This window comes from Oculina patagonica, chromosome 12 (assembly GCF_052425735.1).
Source record: "Oculina patagonica isolate OP01 chromosome 12, crgOcupat, whole genome shotgun sequence".
Taxonomy (NCBI): domain Eukaryota; kingdom Metazoa; phylum Cnidaria; class Anthozoa; order Scleractinia; family Oculinidae; genus Oculina; species Oculina patagonica.
Window position 1 is genome coordinate 7772969 of NC_135769.1, and position 20516 is coordinate 7793484.

General features: G+C 39.8%; 1 protein-coding gene and 1 long non-coding RNA gene across 5 annotated transcripts in view; one reads left to right on the top strand and one right to left on the bottom strand.

The window, feature by feature from the left end:
* The first annotated feature begins 126 nt into the window (after window positions 1-126).
* Window positions 127-20516, top strand: part of LOC144633258 (uncharacterized) — a 31746-nt gene continuing 11356 nt past the window's right edge. The window contains exons 1-15 of one of the 2 annotated variants that reach the window (XM_078492099.1): window positions 127-366; window positions 2171-2222; window positions 5227-5298; window positions 5938-6060; window positions 6277-6380; window positions 6793-6861; window positions 7445-7517; window positions 8536-8577; window positions 9076-9198; window positions 9415-9518; window positions 9930-9998; window positions 10878-10950; window positions 11943-11984; window positions 12408-12527; window positions 13385-13847. In XM_078492099.1, the coding sequence (XP_078348225.1) occupies window positions 187-366; window positions 2171-2222; window positions 5227-5298; window positions 5938-6060; window positions 6277-6380; window positions 6793-6861; window positions 7445-7517; window positions 8536-8577; window positions 9076-9198; window positions 9415-9518; window positions 9930-9998; window positions 10878-10950; window positions 11943-11984; window positions 12408-12527; window positions 13385-13847 (1709 nt within the window). In that variant the 5' untranslated portion in view covers window positions 127-186. The remainder of the gene's footprint in view (window positions 367-2170; window positions 2223-5226; window positions 5299-5937; window positions 6061-6276; window positions 6381-6792; window positions 6862-7444; window positions 7518-8535; window positions 8578-9075; window positions 9199-9414; window positions 9519-9929; window positions 9999-10877; window positions 10951-11942; window positions 11985-12407; window positions 12528-13384; window positions 13848-20516) is intronic. The other variant, XM_078492100.1, reaches the window with a different exon arrangement.
* On the bottom strand, window positions 14484-20481 carry LOC144633350 (uncharacterized). Of its 3 annotated transcripts, XR_013567048.1 has the most exons (6): window positions 20306-20481; window positions 19181-19543; window positions 16883-16962; window positions 15924-16023; window positions 15554-15663; window positions 14484-15133 (listed from the first exon to the last, which is right to left on the bottom strand). It is a non-coding gene; the product is annotated as an uncharacterized LOC144633350 (long non-coding RNA). The 3 variants fall into 3 exon arrangements; XR_013567047.1 differs by lacking the exons at window positions 19181-19543; window positions 20306-20481 and having other exon boundaries at window positions 16883-18032; XR_013567049.1 differs by lacking the exons at window positions 19181-19543; window positions 20306-20481 and having other exon boundaries at window positions 15903-16023; window positions 16883-18032.

Genomic DNA, 20516 nt, shown 5'->3' on the forward strand with positions numbered 1-20516 from the left:
GCGTCGGGTTTAGTGCTCGTTACCTCCACATTCCCCCTCATCTCCCCACGTTACCCTTCGTTACCCCCACCCACCCCCCTCTTATGTTGATGCGAATATTTGTGTCCCTAAGAAGAAAGGTATTTTTAAAGGTAAACAACGATGATTTTGCATTCGCGTTCGTGACGGCATCCAAAGCTTACAAAGATGGCAATGGCTTCAATGTCCCTAGTCAGCAAGATTGCGGCTTTAGTATTATTATGTGCGCTCGTTACTTGTGAATTTGGAGAGGAATCAAATCAAGTTCTCTCAAAATCAAGTCTCGCAGATTGCCTGGGAAAATGCAGACTTGGTCGATTGGAAAGGGTCGAAAGACCCAGGAGAGAGGTATGCTGTCACTGTCGTTTTTCTGCCTGACACCAATCAGCCTTAGATAAGAACTTCCAGAGAACTTCCATCTCTTAAATTTTAAATAGGGCAAATCGAAATCGCTTTGAATAAAGATTACAGCATAGTTGACAATATATAGCCCGGGCCAAACGAGGATGAGAGCTGAAGAGAGTTGACTCTCATGAGAGTTTTTGTCAACTCTCATCGAATATCACCAACTCGGGCCAAACTAGAATGAGAGTTCGTCAAACTCTCGTAGATTCCCATTAAAAATGTGAGCACGTTCAAACTCGATAAGAGCCCATGAGAGTTCCATGCCAAGGAAGAGCGAGAGTTTGAACTCTTGTCAACTCTCATCCCCGTGTTGGCCCGGGCCTTACTCCAGAACTTCCAATCTGAAAAAGACTACATTACACCGAATTGACCTTACTGTTGCGAGTTAAGAACTTGCGACCTTATTCACTTTTCTCTTCTTGAATGACTCGTTCGGTCCGATGTAATGCAATCGTCATTTTAGCAGACTAAGAAAACATTAATCAGGTCTGTGGTAGTAGAGAAGCATTATCAATGTCGTAGTCTCGGTGAAATGTTCTGCGTTTCTCAACATTCCCAGCAAACAGCCCCCAAGCCATTTCAGAAGGTCCTTTCATTTTATTTACGAAATTACTGAAGTCATTCTCGGACCTTACGTGGTACAAATTTCAAATCTAAAAAACTGAAATGAACGGGGTCTCTTCTTGCGATTTAGTGACAATCAAAACATGGGCCATTTTCATTTCCTTATGTACTTCTTTAGTTTTGAGTGAAATTTGCATATGGTAAGGTAGAGACGAGAACAACTATACGACCTCTTTACAAACTCTTCAGGTTTTTCTTGCACGTTGTAAAGCTAGCCATGTATTAAGGTATCGTACCATAACATGACTTTCAGGCTTGGTAGAATGATTAGCTGATTAGAATGATTGCTGCTGCGCCATCTCTAATAGCGTATTTCAGTTAAGACTACATGAACCAACTTAGTTCTGACAAACTTAGAAACTAAGAACAATTCTTCTAACTTGTTGTTGTTTTTGTTGCATTGTTATCTGAAAAACAAAGTTTCTGTATAGTTTTGTCTGAGTTGACTTCAATGGATTCTAAAGTGAAACCCATATATATTTACATTATTTCAGTTGTGACAAGGTGTTCGTGAAAGCATGTAAAAAATGTTTTCAGTTGTGATCTTAACTGACACTAAAGACAAACAAAGCTTCTAAAAGAACAAAAAAGATGGTAAACATGAAAAGACATATATTAATTCTAGTTGCATTCAAATTCGTAGTGAAAATGATCCACTCCGCGGGTTATAAAACCTTATCTCGACTCTTCCTTTCTGGATACGAACAGATTCCGGAAACTCAATTCATATTTTTTGATCACCATGAAATAAAAGTAACATGTTACTTGTTGCTCTTAGTGAACTTCCGTTGCGGATATTCAAGCCCCAACGTCAACATACAAATTCTCCTTTGTTGATCCCATCCTTTCTTATAGTATTAGCTATATAGTTGGAAGAATTTGTTAGATTTTCAATTTTCCTTTGCTCGTTGTTTCTTGTGACCTGTTTGTTGGATTATGTGTTAATATTACCAGCAGAACTAAGATACATGATGACTCACACTTGAAAACTAACGTTTTTGAACTTTAACATCAAACGCACACCTGTTCCTAAAGACAGAGAACGTCTGCAACTCACTGGAACGTTTAGTATCCCTAGTAAACTAATGAGTTATCTGAAAATATTTTTCTTCACGATCTGCAGGGATCGACATTTCGTTCCAGTTGTTACCAGCAGTGCCTGAAGAGAAGTAAAGGTAATCGTTACAACTTGCTCACGGGTTTTCTTAAGTTTCGAGCTGGTGGTATACCGTAAAATTCCGGTTATAAGCCCCCCCCCAATTATAAGCTCCCCCGGGTTATAGCCCATCTACCTGGAAACAAAAAAATACATCCGATTATAAGCCCCCCGGATATTAGCCCCCCTCTTCCGGATGACAGTACTGAACAGGGCTAAATGTTGCTTTATTGTGCGTTTTTACTTAAAAACGTATTTCGATCAACACTCCCGTGGCCCGTTTCGGAACGATTTTCTCATTCCGCTTATAAGCCCTCCCGGATATAAGCCCCTTCGCTTATAAGCCCACCCAAAACCCGTTACGAAATTGTATAAGCCCAGGGCTTACAACCGGAATTCTACGGTATAGCATCACTTCTGCACGGCCATTTTTTTTCTGTCACTGGGAAAATGGGAATCACAAACAAAAAATGGTAATGCGACTGGGATTTGGGCAAAATATAGGCCGGGAAATGGGATCTCGATAAAAGTTTTCGCTGAAGTTATACCCCCTCCCCACGCCGTTCAGGAGCCTCTTCGTCACCTTCAATTCCATACACAGTCATTAATATTGTGCATTTTGCTTGGCTTAATCTAAAGTTGCACAATTCTACTGCTGACGGAAGTAAATAAAGGCAAGGATTAAATTCGAATTTTTAGATTAATTACCTTAAACTGAAAAGACTTTGCTAATTAAAGAAAAAGATATATTTGTACATTTTATATCTTAGCACAGTTTTGTGTATCTCAATCGTAAACGTGTCAAGATTGTTAGAAAAAAAAGAGTACTGTATTAGATGAATCAACCAAAAAACAGACGATGTTCGTTGGCACACAGTTTAACTTGGTCTTGTACATAATGGAAGTTTATAAAAGTAACATGCGTAAATGAAGCTCTTTTGAATCACAGCCCCGCACCGCGAGGGCCCACATTTGTAGTCTTCTCATACCGTGATACATGTGATCAAGAGGCTTTCTGTTACATTGTAGTTCTTGCTATCAAATTGGGCCGTTGCTAAATAAAGGATACTACATGGTTGCGCGGAGATATGAAGTTTATCTTCGAGTGTTCAAATCGGTTTTGAACACGAGAAGATAAATTTCATATTATATCCAAGCAACCATGTATTATTCTGTTTATTATATAAACCTACTAATTAGGATGTTTTAGACGATTTTCCGAAGATTTCCGACAATTTTCCGAAGATTTCAGAAGATTTTCAAAATGTTGTCTGAAGATCATACGAATGATTCCGAACATTTTCCGAACTTTTCCGAAAAATTCCAAAGATTTCCAAAGATTGCCGAGGGAGATCCGAAGATGTTTCGACTTAATATCGATAAACTTTGGCTCATTGAGCATTAGAACATGGCAAACTCTACGAGCTGATTGGTCAAAATGATATCACAGGTGTGGATATCATTTTTATCCACACATGTGTGATACCATTTTTCTCGATTTGCTACCACTCGCTATACCACTGCAGTTTATATATAGCCTGCGTGGCAGGCGTAAAAAGGGGAGGGAAAGGGAAAGGGGAAAAGAAGGGGAAGAGGGGAAGAGGGAACGCCTGCCGTAAGAACCCGGTATTTTGCATAACGCCCACCAATTTTCTCGTAATCCAATTTAGTAACTGTCAGTTAACTGTTACATGTACGTTAACCAATCAGAACGCATTGCGCGCTTCTTAGACACGCAGTAATTTCTGTTTCTCGGGACTCCGGAAGCGCGAGTATTTTTGCGCAAAGTAGAAAATCTCACCTCGGGACAGCCATGATTTAGCGTGAAAATGTCCGTAACTCCTACAAGAGTTCAAAACGGGCCGAAAAAAAAAAGGAAAACGAATTCAATGATCGCTGTCGATTCCGTGCTGTGGTATTTAAAAGTCCATCAGGTTCGAAAGCGTCGTTTGAAAATTTATTTACGAAATCTATAAGGCAAGAGAGTCCAGGAACAGTTCTGGCAGATTGCAGTCTTCAATTGGATTTTCGTTACTTAAATGCCAAAGTTTGTCAGAACGCATTTGCAGAAGTTGCGGCTGCAAAATACGAAATGCGGCGGAGTTTTATTATTTTATCAAGACAACTGTAACTTCCAGCAATGTCACTGCTTTTCCGGCGGCGAATTGTGAGTCAACGGTCGAAAAAAATCAGCACCAAACGTCAACTTGCAACGACGGTTACTCCGGAACGAAAGTAAGGAAAAAGGCCTACAACAGAACCAGATAAACATTTAACGGAGCGGGGAAATTCAAGGAAGTCGCTGCAGTTTTCTGTCGAAAGTGCAATTGGGGAAATCGAAGACACGGCTGAAGGCGAAAAGGCGACAAAGGATCAAGATCAAGATCATCGCTCGATAATTTGGACAAGTCAGCCGCAGGGTAGCCCATTGATTCCAAATCCTGGAGCTGATCTTCGGTAATATAATGCTCTTCAGTGGCGAAATAACGAGAATCGCTGCATTATCGCACTGATTTTCGTTTAATAGTTCGTGGTTCTTTGCACGCACAAACATTTGATAAACCAAACCAGTAGGCAAAACCGCCAGGACATCTCTACCGGCTAGAAGATCCCTGACAGCAGATTCTTGCTCCGGTTTTAAGACAATATCTCATTAGCATAATTTAAGTCTCTTAAAGCAATTGCTAATACGTCCATGAAACGAGGTTGGTCCGCCGCCATCTTAGTTTTTTGTGAAATAAAATTGTGAAACTTGCATTTTACAATACCCATTGTTTTCTAGCCAATCAGAATTTTGCGGCCGCCAGCGGCCGCAGAAATGAACAAAAGGGGGTTCTTAGAGCAGGCGTCCCTTTCCTTCTCACCCCCACTCCCCCTTTTCCCTCTCTCTCTCTTCCCAACTCCCCCTTTCTCCCCTTTCGACGCCTGCTACGCAGGCTAGTTTATATAATGAAAGGAGTTAATTTTAATCCCCTCCTCCCTCCCACTGACTTTCTTATCCCTTTTCCTTTCTCTTTTCTCAGCAGCAGACCAACAAGCTTTAACTGGACTGATCTTCAAACGACGCACGCGAAAATCACTCCCACCTGTTCCTAGTAAGCAGAAAATAAAATGAAGTTCATTGTCATTCATTTTCCTATGTTTAACCAGACGCCTTCAAGAGTTTTTTAACATATATCGAATGACAACAATAATAATTATATAAGGAGAATTAGTCTAAACACGACAATTATTTCACTGATTTATAAGAAATTTGTAACCTAAGAAATACAGAAATATTTTGGTTAATTGAGGGGTGGATGTACGTATTGGCGGGGAAACTGAGCTCTGAGTAACTAAACAACAAAACTAAGATAGATACTTGAATAATTAGCATAACCCAGACCGGGGAAAAAACATAATTTTTAAAAGCCAAGTAATGCATATGCCTGATAACGAAGGAACGCCTGATAACGAGGGCTCTTTGGGTACATAGATATTAATGCTTGACCCTTATTTTCTCCAGCACCAAAGTTCATTAAGCATTTTATATTATGACTGGCCCCAAAAGAAACAGCGAGTTTTGTTTCCACGAGACCCTCAATTTTGAGTGTCAGAACATTGAGGGTCAAGGGGGAGAAAAACTCATTGATATCAGCGCATATTTTGGCCCCCAATTAGCAATGGGAAGCGGAAAATGTGATATGCTGGATTTTAATTGTCTTTATTAATTTTCTTTGATAAATGTGTTTCAGATTGTCCAGACTCGTCACCCAACCAGACTGTGGACTGGGCCCCAGGCGAGGTCAATGTTACTTTCGGACAATATGAAAACACCAGCCACTGGTATGTGAATATATCTTGGACTCCAATAAACGGTAAGTACTCAGTTTGTATATTGTATTCTAACAGGACCCATAAGCCTGCATGTTTTTTTTTTCGGTCAAATTGGTTAATGAAACCTGTACCAAGTGCTCTAATCAAGTGAATAGTAAGCTAAGGCCGAATATCATTGGCTTGCAGATAATTATCATATCTTGCATCCACCTTGCCTATATGACATACTAAGTCTTCCTTTTGGATCTACTCTTTAGATTCGTATGGAAACTGGACAGGAATTCTTCTTCGCCTACTCATTATGCCCAGCACTAATTCAGTTTTCTTACAAGGACCTGTTATTTGCACTGTGTGTTCAAAAGTAAGAACGTCCTTCTAATTATAAATGTGAACAGCATTGAATTTATACATTTAACTGTGGATGTCGTTGAATGAAATTCGGGTTAATTTCTTTCATTTGCATCTGCACAACTGATAAAACAAAGAAAGTGCAGGTACATAAGAGCAAGTTTGTAGCACTTGACTGCGTGGACATTCCATTTCAATAATTCCTTTTTTACAATTTCTTTAACTTACTATCCAGACTTTCTGTGAGCTTGTCATGTGTTCTGATTTGCTGAGGCTTTTCGTATTTGTGTTTGCGACTAAGCTTGCATTTTGCTTTGCGAACACGAACCAGGCATTCGGCTTAGTTTTAGTACCATTGCAAGGAGAATCAATATTAACACGATAAGATACCAAGCCTTTGAAATTTCTACTTTTTCCTCCTTTAGAACCAAACGTTTGTCAACCTGAATATCACTTCATATGGCTACCAATTTCCGAACGCTATTCAAATGAACGTAAGTATTTTAATATGACTTAAAATAATAACCTCAATTTTTCTTTTTTAAATTTATTTTGAATCTTGAAGACCTCGTGTATCATCGAGTGGGGGGGGGGGGGGGGGTGGGTGGTTACTCACATATATGGCCTATATAGGTATGTGCCGCCCGATAGGGTATGGTTTTTGAGGTTCTCGGTCCTTAAATAGGGTATCATTTTTGCTCCTTTTGGCAATGTGTTCCCGGTGTGATCCTTAGATAGGGGACCTAAATTCTATTAGCTAGAATAAACGCCCAGCTTAACGAAAAAAATTTTCTGTTCAGGTATTAGAAAAGTGATTCTATAAAGATTTGTGTCTTGCCGTGCGCGGTTAGCCGTTATTTGGGTCGTCACGGAACGCTTCTTCTTCCCTTTAAATAAGATGTCATTTTCGGTTTTGGGCCTTAAAAAGGGTATAAATTTTCGCTTTCTTTATCCTTAAATAGGGTCAGGGTTTAAGAACCTTGGCGGCACACCCCTTTCCGAAATTTATGGGAGTACCCCCCCCCCCCCGGGGGCGTGAATCATTCTCAAGGCGCTTATTATTCCCCTTTTTCAAAGGTTATTGGCCTACCTTATTCTTCACAATTGGACGAAACTGGCTCATTGATGCAAAGATATGAACCAATCACATGTAAGTCATATTTGGTAGCGTCTTAAGCTCGGGTCAGTGATGCATGGGGAAGAGTGCTGGTGTGAATTTCTCCGTGGGGGCATGGCACTGGGCATGGCTGATGATACGTCACAATATTTCTTTATTAAGAATTAATTAGCCATGTTCGAAACGAGCGGGGGACTGGGTACAAATATTCAATATCGAATGAATTGAAAAATTGGGCGTGTCATCTGAAAGAGCATCCAAAAATTAGTAACTTAACCCAACTTGAGAGTTAATGGGTTAAACGCAAAGGCATGGTACTCTTTTAATTAAAATCGATAAAATAAGAAAGCGTAGTATCACTAGTATGGGTTGGATGGACAGCTGTCCTTCCAATCCATACTAAGCTCTCTTATTTTAACGATTTCTAAAAGTGAACTATACCTATGTGTTTAACCGATAACAATCAAATTTTTTAAATAAACTAATTTTTGGATTCTCTTTCAGATGTCAGGATTCATTTTTCAATTTAATCAATTTTTAAAATTCGTACCCACTCCTCTGCTCGTTTAGAACATGACTAATAATTAGCCTTGAATGCAGAATAAATCGTGTCTAAGTTAGGTTAGATAATTATCGAGGGTTTGTTGTAAAAGCGGTGGTAAATCTCCTCAACATATCTTTGTATTCCGTCCTCGATCTCTCAGGCTCCTTATGAAAATATTCTTATCTGGAACGTAACAAAACTACTAAAGTAGCAAGGCAGTCGAGACGGTTTATGCAACCTGTCGTATTGTCATGTCTATTCTGTCAAAGGCGACCATCCTTTTTTCAGATTTCCCAGTAAACATTTAGGTCGCATCGTTCATGGTTTATGCTTTTCATTGGTCAACGATTTTTCTATTAGGTTTTTATGATGCGTGAGATAAACGAAAATGTCTTTTTGAAAGTGGAATATAAATTAAGGAAATTACCGCGTGAATGTCGCAGAGAAGAAACGGATATGACACAATTATATATTTTTGCTAAGTAGGATTATTGTTCTTATCACCAGCATCATCACCTCATGCTCCAACTGCGGTTTGGACAACTTCAGGTGAGTTAAAAAACCTTGCTGTTAATAACAGTCAATATTAGCTAATACATATATATACCTGATGTACTTCATACGTATTGGCGGTGGAAACTGAGCTCTGAAGTGAGTAACTAAACAACAAAACTAAGATAGATGAATAATTAGGATAACCCAGACCGGGGAAAAAACATAACTTTCAAAGCCAAGTAATGCCTGATAACGAAGGAACGCCTGATAACGAGGGCTCGTTGGGTACATAGATATTAATGCTTGACCCTTATTTTCTCCAGCACCAAAGTTCATTAAGCATTTTATATTATGACTGGCCCCAAAAGAAACAGCGAGTTTTGTTTCCACGAGACCCTCAATTTTGAGTGTCAGAATATTGAGGGGCAAGGGGGAGAAAAACTCATTGACATCAGCGCATATTTTGGCCCCCAATTAGCAATGGGAAGCGGAAAATGTGATATGCTGGATTTTAATTGTCTTTATTAATTTTCTTTGATAAATGTGTTTCAGATTGTCCAGACTCGTCACCAAACCAGACTGTGAACTGGGCCCCAGGCGAGGTCAATGTTACTTTCGGACAATATGAAAACACCAGCCACTGGTATGTGAATATATCTTGGACTCCAATAAACGGTAAGTACTCAGTTTGTATATTGTATTCTAACAGGACCCATAAGCCTGCATGTTTTTTTTTTCGGTCAGATTGGTTCATGAAACCTGCACCAAGTGCTCTAATCAAGTGAATAGTAAGCTAAGGCCGAATATCATTGGCTTGCAGATAATTATCATATCTTGCATCCACCTTGCCTATATGACATACTAAGTCTTCCTTTTGGATCTACTCTTTAGATTCGTATGGAAACTGGACAGGAATTCTTCTTCGCCTACTCATTATGCCCAGTACTAATTCAGTTTTCTTACAAGGACCTGTTATTTGCACTGTGTGTTCAAAAGTAAGAACGTCCTTCTAATTATAAATGTGAACAGCATTGAATTTATACATTTAACTGTGAATGTCGTTGAATGAAATTCGGGTTAATTTCTTTCATTTGCATCTGCACAACTGATAAAACAAAGAAAGTGCAGGTACATAAGAGCAAGTTTGTAGCACTTGACTGCGTGGACATTCCATTTTAATATTTTCTTTATTACAATTTCTTTAACTTACTATCCAGACTTTCTGTGAGCTTGTCATGAATTCTGATTTGCTGAGACTTTTCGTATTTGTGTTTGCGATTAAGCTTGCATTTTGCTTTGCGAACACGAACCAGGCATTCGGCTTAGTTTTAGTACCATTGCAAGGAGAATCAATATTAACACGAAAGATACCAAGCCTTTGAAATTTCTACTTTTTCTTCCTTTAGAACCAAACGTTTGTCAACCTGAATATCACTTCATATGGCTACCAATTCCCGAACGCTATTCAAATGAACGTAAGTATTTTAATATGACGTTAAAAAAATAACCCCAATTTTTCTTTGATAAATTTATGTTGAATGTTGAAGACCTCGTGAATCCCCCCTCCGGGGGGGGGGGGGGTTACTCCCATATATAGCCTATATAGGTATGTGCCGCCCGATAGGGTATGGTTTTTGAGGTTCTCGATCCTTAAATAGGGTATCATTTTTGCTCCTTTTGGCAATGTGTTCCCAGTGTGATCCTTAGATAGGGTACCTAAATTCTATTAGCTAAAATAAACGCCCAGCTAAACGAAAAAATATTATGTTCAGGTATTAGAAAAGCGATTTTATAAAGATTTTTGTCTTGTCGTGCGCGGTTAGCCGTTATTTGGGTCGTCACGGAACGCTTCTCCTCCCCTTAAATAAGGTGTCATTTTCGGTTTTGGGCCTCAAAAAGGGTATCAATTTTCGCTTTCTTTATCCTTAAATAGGTAAAGTCTGTGTCCGAGCCATGAGGCTCATACAGCCGGAGCTTATCCCGGTTTCCGTAGCATTAAGCGACTAGGAGTATTGCTACTCCCCCCTGGATGGGTGCTAGTCCATCGCAGGGTTACCCCCCAGCAGTAAATTCGCCGGTACCCATTTGTACACCTGGATGGAGAGAGGCACTGTGAGAGTAAAGTGTCTTGCCCAAGAACACAACGCAGCGCCCCGGCCAGGCCTCGAACCCGGGCCGTTCGACACGGAGTCGAGCGCGCTAACCACTAGGCCACCGCGCCTCCTATCCTTAAATAGGGTCAGGGTTTAAGAACCTTGGTGGCACACCCCTTTCCGAAATTTATGGGAGTACCCCACCCCCCGGGGGGGGGCGTGAATCATCCTCAAGGCGCTTATTATTCCCCTTTTTCAAAGGTTATTGGCCTTCCTTATTCTTCACAATTGGACGAAACTGGCTCATTGATGCAAAGATATGAACCAATCACATGTAAGTCATATTTGGTAACGTCTTAAGCTCGGGTCAGTGATGCATGGGGAAGAGTGCTGGTGTGAATTTCACCGTGGGGGCATGGCACTGGGCATGGCTGTTGATACGTCACAATATTTCTTTATTAAGAATTAATTAGTCATGTTCGAAACGAGCGGGGGACTGGGTACAAATATTCAATATCGAATGAATTGAAAAATTGGGCGTGTCATCTGAAAATGCATCCAAAAAATTAGTAACTTAACCCAACTTGAGAGTTATTGGTTTAAACGTAAAGGCATAGTACTCTTTTAATTTAAATCGATAAAATAAGAAAGCGTAGTATGGGTTGGATGGACAGCTGTCCTTCCAATCCATACTAAGCTCTCTTATTTTAACGATTTCTAAAAGTGAACTATACCTATGTGTTTAAACCGATAACAATCAAATTTTGTAAATAAACTAATTTTTGGATTCTCTTTCAGATGTCAGAATTCATTTTTCAATTTAATCAATTTTTAAAATTCGTACCCAGTCCCCTGCTCGTTTAGAACATGACTAATGATTAGCCTTGAATGCAGAATAAATCGTGTCTAAGTTAGGTCAGATAATTGTCGAAAGTTTGTTGCAAAAGCGGTGGTTAATCTCCTCTACATATCTTTGTATTCCGTTCTCGATCTCTCGGGCTCCTTATGAAAATATTCTTATCTAGAACAAAACTACTAAAGTAGCAAGGTGGTCGAGCGGTCTATGCAACCTGTCGTACTGTCATGTCTATTCTGTCAACGACGACCATCCTTTTTTCAGATTTCCCGGTAAACATTTAGGTCGCATTGTTCATGGTTTATGCGTTTCATTGGTCAACGATTTTCAATCACGTTTTTATGATGCGTGGGATAAACGAAAATGTGGAATATAAATTAAGGAAATGACCGCGTGAATGTCGCAGAGAAGAAACGGATATGACACAATTATATATTTTTGCTAAGTAGGATTATTGTTGTTATCACCAGCATCATCACCTCATGCTCCAACTGCGGTTTGGACAACTTCAGGTGAGTTAAAAAAACCTTGCTGTTAATAACAGTCAATATTAGCTAATACATACTAGTTATGCAATGCTTTCGAGTGGTATACTATGGAATATCCCACGAGTCACTTGTATTTTCTCGGTATACACACGAGCCTTTAGGCGATTGTGTATGCCAAGAAAATACAAGTGACAAGTGGGATATTCCATAGTATACCACGAGAAAGTGTTGTGTAACTATTCTATACTATGTCATAGAAAATACGCTTACTAAATTTCGTCAAGAATACAGTCGCAGCGCACTATGGGAAGGTTGGGTTGAATACCGTCGAATATACAACGGCTTTCCTGTATTCTGATTGGCTGTATTTTCTATGGCATGGTATAAACATATATATATATACCTGATATAATCCATTGATGCTCTACGTTCACGTTTTTAAAACAGGTCCAAATCACACCACAGTCTACGTGTCCATTTCGATTGGAGTTTTGGTAGGAATAGTTCTCGTTGTTGGCTTACTGAGGTACTTCTTGTTCCAAAAGAGAGACATTTCTTTGCCTCCAGGTACGTATCTGACCCGGTTAGAAATATTTGTTGAAGCTATGTTCGTTAACTTAATCGAACATGGTACGGGAGTTTTTCGTCATTGACAGTTAAAGCGAGCCACGACAGCAAAGGCAATAAGAACATTGCTTCCACCGCGGTCAAACGACAGAAATATGCAAAAAATAAGGAAAGTACTGCAAAGATAAAGTTTTAATTTTCACAGTTTAAAGTTCGATACATAACCGGTATACTAAGGGTTTACTAAGCTTTTTGGAGCTTTACTAAAAAAGTTCTACGTGTTTGAAAATAGCGATATGCGGACTTGTCGGCGCCATTTGTCAAAACACCTTTGGTTCGGATGCGAAACATTTAAAAAGTAAAAACACTGGTTTACCTGAGGGAATGGGATTATGCTTTCACTCGTCAACTATTTTTATTCATCCTTGCTCGTAATAACACTTCAATTTGAACAAAAAACGGCGAAATGGAAAGAAAACCTGCCTGAGACGTTTGACCGCGGTGAAAACATTGCTAAAACGTTTTAATGAGCAGTACTGTAGCATTGCACGTCCTTGTTATTTCATCATGTAGAGAGACATGTACGCATGCATCCATGCATGTGGATAATGTAAGAAATGCCATTATAGTCAGCTGGTTAAAATGCTGTAGTTTGCAAATGATCTAGTATACTGAAACGCAATTTAACCCCATTCTTGGAGATGAGCGTGCGCACTAAGCATATACGGTAGACAAGCGAACTGAGCTCTGCAGAAGGACGTAACAAGTCAAAGCTACCGTACCGTAGTGCCTGAATAAGCAAGCTGTTTGTAGCCGCCAATCAACTTATTTTTCTTTGTTGTTATATTTTTGTTTAGAATTCGAATACCATGCTTTCATAATTTACAACCACGAGGATTCATGTTGGGTCACCACCAAGCTTCTTCCACTCCTGGAAGAAAAGCATCATCTGAAGTGCTGCATTCACTACAGAGACTTTAAGCCTGGCGGACCATACCAAGACAGCATGGCGGAGAGTGTCTACAAAAGCTACAAGATCATAGCAGTTTTATCAAACAATTTCTTGAAGAGTAATTTTTGTAACTACGAACTAGACCTTGCGAAATATCGCCTCTTGAACAGACGAGATGATAGTCTGATCATTATAAGAATTGATAAAACAGATTACAATAAGCTTCCTCGAGAGCTAAGGAAGAGAAATTTTATCGACTATTCTAATCTGCTAGAGAGGCCATTTTGGGAAGAGAAGCTGCTCAAGTTTCTGAATGTATCAAATGGCCAAAGTGTAACCGTGCAACGGAACAATGATAGTACATGTACCAACACAGGACGAAATACCAAGAATCCGTAAACGGAAATGTTGCGGAAACATGTGTCACCGTTGCGGAAACATGACGGACAACTCGTGTTTCCGTCTGCGGTTTTGTGGCGTTTACTCGTGTTTCCGTTGCTGCGGTTTCAGCGGAACCGTACCACTTTTTTACATGTTTCCGTCATGTTTCAGCTGAAGGAAACAACGGTTTCCGCAAGCGGAATCTCATGGTTACCTTTGCGGATACACGCGATAACGTTCCGGAAATATGTTTTTTTCATGTTTCCGTCGACGTATACAGACCTAAAGTTTGCGGATACACGCGATAACGTTCCGGAAATATGTTTTTTTCATGTTTCCGTCGACGTATACAGACCTAAAGTTTGCGGATACACGCGATAACGTTCCGGAAATATGTTTTTCTCATGTTTCCGTCGACGTATACAGACCTAAAGTTTGCGGAAACATGGGATAACGTTCCGGAAATATGATTTTTGCTGGTTTCCGTCGACGTAAACAGGCCTAAAAGTGACGGAAATACTAGGTAACGTTCCGGAAACATGTTATTTTTTCTTGTTTCCGTTGACGTAATCAGGCCCAATACTGGACGCGTAATTGTGTGATAGCAGTTGCGGACGCCGATAGTTTCTACCAAAACTTTATTTATTTTCCTTTCCTATAATCATTTTTGTTGTTGAAAAAGTAGCGTTCGTTATTTTACTGATCTTGTTTTTGAAAAAGTCTTACGCATCATAACATAACTTGTTGGCAAATCTGGAAATGGAAACAACCTGATTGTCCCCAAGAATAAAGGAAAATGATATATGTTTTATTAAAATGTATATTGATCATGAACGTTTCAAGGTTCCACACTGTTCGTTGAAGCTAAAAAAAGTGGTTAGAGTGGTTATGACACAGTCAATACACTCAGTCCAGTGGCTATCAATCAGTGCGTACTGCCCAACTAGGGGCATTGGTCGGGCAGGGCCGTACAGATGCCGTCTCGGTTCTGGTTACAAGGGCACTTGTGCGACGTTGTTTCTCGCTGCTCAGGCCATTTAAATGAGCCTCGTCCAGTTTTGATTTAATGTTCCTGAGCTTGGTGCGTTCCCACGTCAGTTTTCTTGTTTTTCTTGGCTTTGGACCACTCGTCGAATCTGGATCATCGATTTCACTTTCCTCTGATGACATAAAGTCAATCGCATTCGGGGAAGATAGGATTTCTTTCGCCTTGTTTTTTGTCATTTTCTGACAGAGTGCTTTTCTGTAGACTTTGGAGGCGCCTGGATAGTTTCTAAAAGATAGAAAGGGAAAACTCATCATAAAAAAAAAGAACTTTAACTTTCTGTTAGACTAAAAATATTGTTGTTTAGAACTTTGTTAAAAGGCTGATTCTCACCGAGATAAGCACAAGCACAAGAGCGCATAAGAAGATTGAACAAACTCTTTCTTATCATCCTGTTCTCAACATGCACAGGAATAATAAGCCCCGAAGAGATACGAAAAGCACAAGAAGAACGAATAGTTTCGTTTTCGTTTGGTTTTTGTTTATTTCTAATCGGACAGTGTTTGCTCTTCTTATGCGCTTATGTTTATGGCCAGTGAAAACCAGTCTTACAAAAGTTAATGCCAATCGTTTGAGAGAAATAAAGGATAAAGCTGAAACTCTCCAGTTAATTATCAAGGAGCAACAATGTATGTTTCTTATACTTACTCTCTTTAAACGATTGTTCCGCTTAACTTTTCGTCTGTGTTCCTCGAATTTGCTATTTGTTTTTCTGGTTGCATCGTCACGTAAGGATCTCCAGTGTTGTTGAACGGCAACTAAAATGCAACAGAATATTTATCAATAAGGGAGGCTACTTACGGCTTTTCGCCAATTACAAGCCCAAAATACATGTACTACATGTACAGATCTAGAGCGATAACAATTAAACAAACTTAAAACGAAATTTTAGTCTACATAATTCCAAATTTATTGAGGCCCTTTAAAACTGTTTAACTGAGAATAATATTGTTAAAACGAGTAATCAAAAAGACCAAAAAATTGGTTATGTACATACAACATTTACGAGAAAATTTACCTCTTATGATAGCCTTTTTCCATTTTTTCTTGCCATATACACTGACTGCACTTCTTTGACAACTTTCTTTGCCATGGCCTGGTTTGATGGACTATTAAACCTACGATAGAGGTAATGATCGGTAATGAATAAAAGACTATACAAACCCATTAAACATAATTAACTGCTGAATTGAAGCAGTTAAATCTATGGTGGCCCAGAAGGGACAACGCTTCTTCTTGAAAATGCAGTGTTGTTCGCAAATTCAGTTCTAAAAATAACAGTTAGATTTCTACAGAACAACACTGCATTTTCAAGAAGAAGCGTTGTGAACTTGTCCCTTCTGGGCCACCGTATTTATTTCATCTCAGTCACACAAATAATACAACGAACCCATCACAACTCGTAACAAAAAACTAAAAGTTACGGTAAGCGCTCTCCTCTTCCCCCCACATGACTTGGCTGACGCGCAATACATGTAAGTAGATCGCAGGATATCTGTTGTGTACTTAACAATTATTCCATGAGCGCGAGTTGGATATTAAACAATTATTCTGCGAATCGCGCCTGATACTTACATGTAGCTGACGAGGCCGTAGGCCGAGTTGGCTAAAACCAGACGATATTCCGCATAATTGAGCAGGATATCTGTTTTATTATTCAACAAACTTTTAGCCTGTGTACAGCCGTCCCGCTCCCCTCAAAAAAATCGGGGAGGGAACGACGTGCCCTCCCCGATTTTTTTGAGGGGAGCGGGACGGCTGTACACAGGCTACAAATTGTCAGCGAAACGCATTTTGCAGATAGAAAAACTGTTATTAGGCAGCGCTTTACAGCCCTTCAGACAGTGAACGTCATGGTCTAAAGTCGATTACTTAGCCGATTATTCACAGTTATGTAATTTTCCTCAAAACGCCGGTAAACCGCGTCCAGACGACGTAAATGCAGACTAAAAAGAACCAATCTATTACATGTTTCACCTGGTGTTCAAATTGTATTCAAGCTGGTTTTCCTGATCCTCTTGCCTTGTCAGTTCCTGCCACACTTTCCTGAGGGCATTCTTGTAGTTTTATAATAACAGAAAAAAAAAAAACAGTGTCAAACTAACTCGCATTGACATTTTAAAGTTTTTAAAGCACACCTTAACAATTAATATACATGCATCGACTCAAACTGGAAGCACCGAGCGAATGTAATTTTTGGGTGATTACTGAGTATTGTTCACTGCTTGCGAATGAACATATATTACAGAGTAACATACATGTATAATCCAATTTTTGTTAAGTTTGAATTAACGAAACAAATTGATTTTATAACCTGGTTAGTGGGAATAAGTTGCATAGAAGTCGTGTTTAAATCAGCCTGCGCGCGTTTCTCTCGGCTGTTAGCATATATAACCTAACGCCCGTCTATTAGGTAAACAGGCGATCTGATTGGCCAAGCAACCGCCTTTTAATTCTCGATATAAGTAAAAGTGCCGACATGGACTGGCCGAAGTCACAAAAAAGATAAATAAACCACTCATACCGACCGTTTTGTTAAAAAGATCCGTTTCTGTGTTATATGCTAAAACAATTAGCTGCAAGGCTCACTCTCGGATTTTATACACTTTTGATAGTTGGCTTGTCCCGAGCCAACTCTCAGCCGATAGAATCCTCAGGCCTGTCGTCCAATTGAGTGAAAGTGGTTTATTTATTGATTCGTGCTTTCACAGGCGGCCCAGGCGTTGTATGCGATCAATGTGACATATAATGTGGCCGATTGCTTAACTCTGGTTCAGCCGTATGAGACAACTTGTACGAGAAAGCTTCGAAAATTGCTCTAAGTATTACATTGTAAAGGAACTGAAATAAAAATGGCTTACCTCTTGTATTTCTTGCATTATTTTGACCTCTCTGTGTTCCTAGGGTGAGTTGTAAGCCATTTTAGCGATTTTCACTTTCGACGGTTTAGTTTTTCTTTAGGGGAAGCTAAACCGTCCAAAGCATAACTCGCTGAAACGGCTTAAAACCCACTGTAGGAACACATAGAAGTCAAAATAATGCAAGACAACGAAATGTAAGCCAATTTTATTTCAATAGACCATTTCCGAGTTACCCTTTGCCTCTGTTTCAAAACGAGTCTACGTGCGAAACCCCCAGGGCGGGTACTCCGGCTTGTAAATGACGGGGATGATCGAATGGAGGCAAAACTCAAGACCCAAAAAAATCCTTAAGTCTTCCGACAGTACCCAAAAAAATCCCTGGACCAAAAATAACCCCCCAAAAAATCCCTTGTCAAATTACCCCTAAATGGCAAGGAAGGGCAATAACATAACACAAAGAAAACCATAAAAAATTGAACGCTCGTGTTTGTTTATTCATCATACCATAAAAACGCCAAGGCCGTGCCAAGGCACTTTAGTTCGTTTTTAATACCAAAAAAATATCCCCTATTTAAATCAAGTCACCCAAAAAAATACTTGCCAAATTTTTCAACCCAAAAAAAAATCCCGGAATCGAAAATTTCAAACCCAAAAAAATCCTTCGATCATCCCCGTCATTTACAAGCCGGAGTACCCCCCCCCCCCCCTGGGGCGAAACCATTCAAATGAAAATGAATTTGAGACTTGTAGCGCATTCTTCTATGTCCGATTCTATTAGCGACTACTAGTCAACGAGTCGCAGAGGTGAATATAAGAATAGGGCATCCTTATTGGTCGAGATGCTCTGAGGCTTGGTTGCTTAGCTACGCCACCTTTGTCATCCAGATCACAGAAATCGCGCGAGATTCAAAAACTATTGCAGGTCTTCAGCACCGTTTGCTGTCTATAAACTCCCCGAATCCGACCGATGCGCGGAACCTCGCGCTTTAACTAACGAGGACTGCTCGTGTTATTTTCGTAAATGAAATGAATGCCGGCAAAAAATGAAAACCGTTCAAGTTTCTTCTCTCAAACCTTTCCTTTGCTAAACAAGAAGTGAAAACTACATGAATTTGCACAGACTCCAAATGAATTCAAGTGTATGTGAAATTGAATGATAGACTCATAAGTACTCTTGGATTTAATCTTACTGTTAAGCAAATATATGCACACACTTTTGCGTAGATGACTTAGTTTGCAGTAAATGATATTCGGAGCGCAAAAGGTAAGCTAAACCTTCATTGACAACGTTCATTGTTTACATGGGGAATGTCACACATCACCCAAAGACTCATTATTAAAACCGCCATTCGAGCGTCTCGATATTCGGTTAGTATTCAGTTTAAAAGTATAATAGTAAAATAATCTTACTCACCGAGCACTCACTATCGCTGTCTTTTGATCTCTGGAATAGTCGCCTTCTTGTTTTTGTCTAAGATTTGACACTTCACTTTTCAGTTGTTGATTTTCTTTCCGCAACTTCGGCCAGTAACTTTCTCACAAGATTGATATCTTCTGAAGTAGCCTGATTCTCTGGAGCAGCTCTTGGGATTTCTCGATGAGGTCTTCTATTCTCTTCATTTTCTTCTCTCGGCGATTCCATAGCACTTGCCAAACAGTCGAAATAGAACAGATGTAAAGGTGCTGACACTCGCTTTCGTTGTTGAAGCTTAGCTTGCTTATTACAAATTTCCCGCCTCGACGCAAGTGACGCGACGCGAGTCTTTGCTGACCCATTCTCGACCCCAGAGCTCTTCTCTTTTGCGCATGACTGACGGCGAGAAGAGCTCTGGGCAACCCTGGAACAGAGCCTATTCTCATTTGAAGTTCGTTGAAACAATGAAAACACTTCTGATTGGTCGATCTGTAACGCGCCAAAATTTGAACGTGCGTCGGCATGGTTGTCCTGGCCCCTGGGGAATTGAATGTCTGTGCTTTATGTAAATCAAAGATTGTGCACGCAATCGTAATATGTGCTGTTTTCGGATGTATTTCTGTTTAGAGACGAAATCAACAGTCTCAGAGCAATTCCTCTTCACTTAAATAACCATGTTCATTTTATAACGACGTTTAACAGCAGAGAATCGTCCAAAAACAGCACTAATTACAATTACGTGACACGACCTGAATTTGCATAAAACCGCAGACATGTCTGAATGAATGCAACGGTCGAATGACTTTTTTAATTATTCACTTGTTGAACATTTTAAAATAAAGCTTAAGTATTCATTTAGAAAAACTACCTTGCTGATTTTAACTTTACTGGGCCTTTACACGAGCTAAAGCTGTTACATTAATTTTTGCTGAAATTTGCAACAAAATCCTACTGCTAGTAATCGTTGCAAGAGCCGTTTTTTGTCTCTGGAATGTGGAGCGTGCGCAATAGAGTCATCGTAGCCAGATTTTGGCTACGCTTGCGTGGAGTTTCCCAGAGCTTTTGTCGCCGTCAGTCACGTGAAAAAGACAATAGCTCTGGGGTCGAGAATGTTGCTGACCGAACTTGAGCCCGCATCACCATGCGCAACTGCATCTGCGCACTTGTCACCTTTCGTTCCTTTTGATGTGGATAAATTTTCGTGTGATTTTCAGTGAACGATCGTGCGTTTTCGAGGAGATTTTGATCTTTTATTTAAGTATAATTTTAAATCAACGCATTAAACGAGCATAGGATGAAGAGAAAAGAAATGCATGGCGAGTCGAGTCGTCAAAAG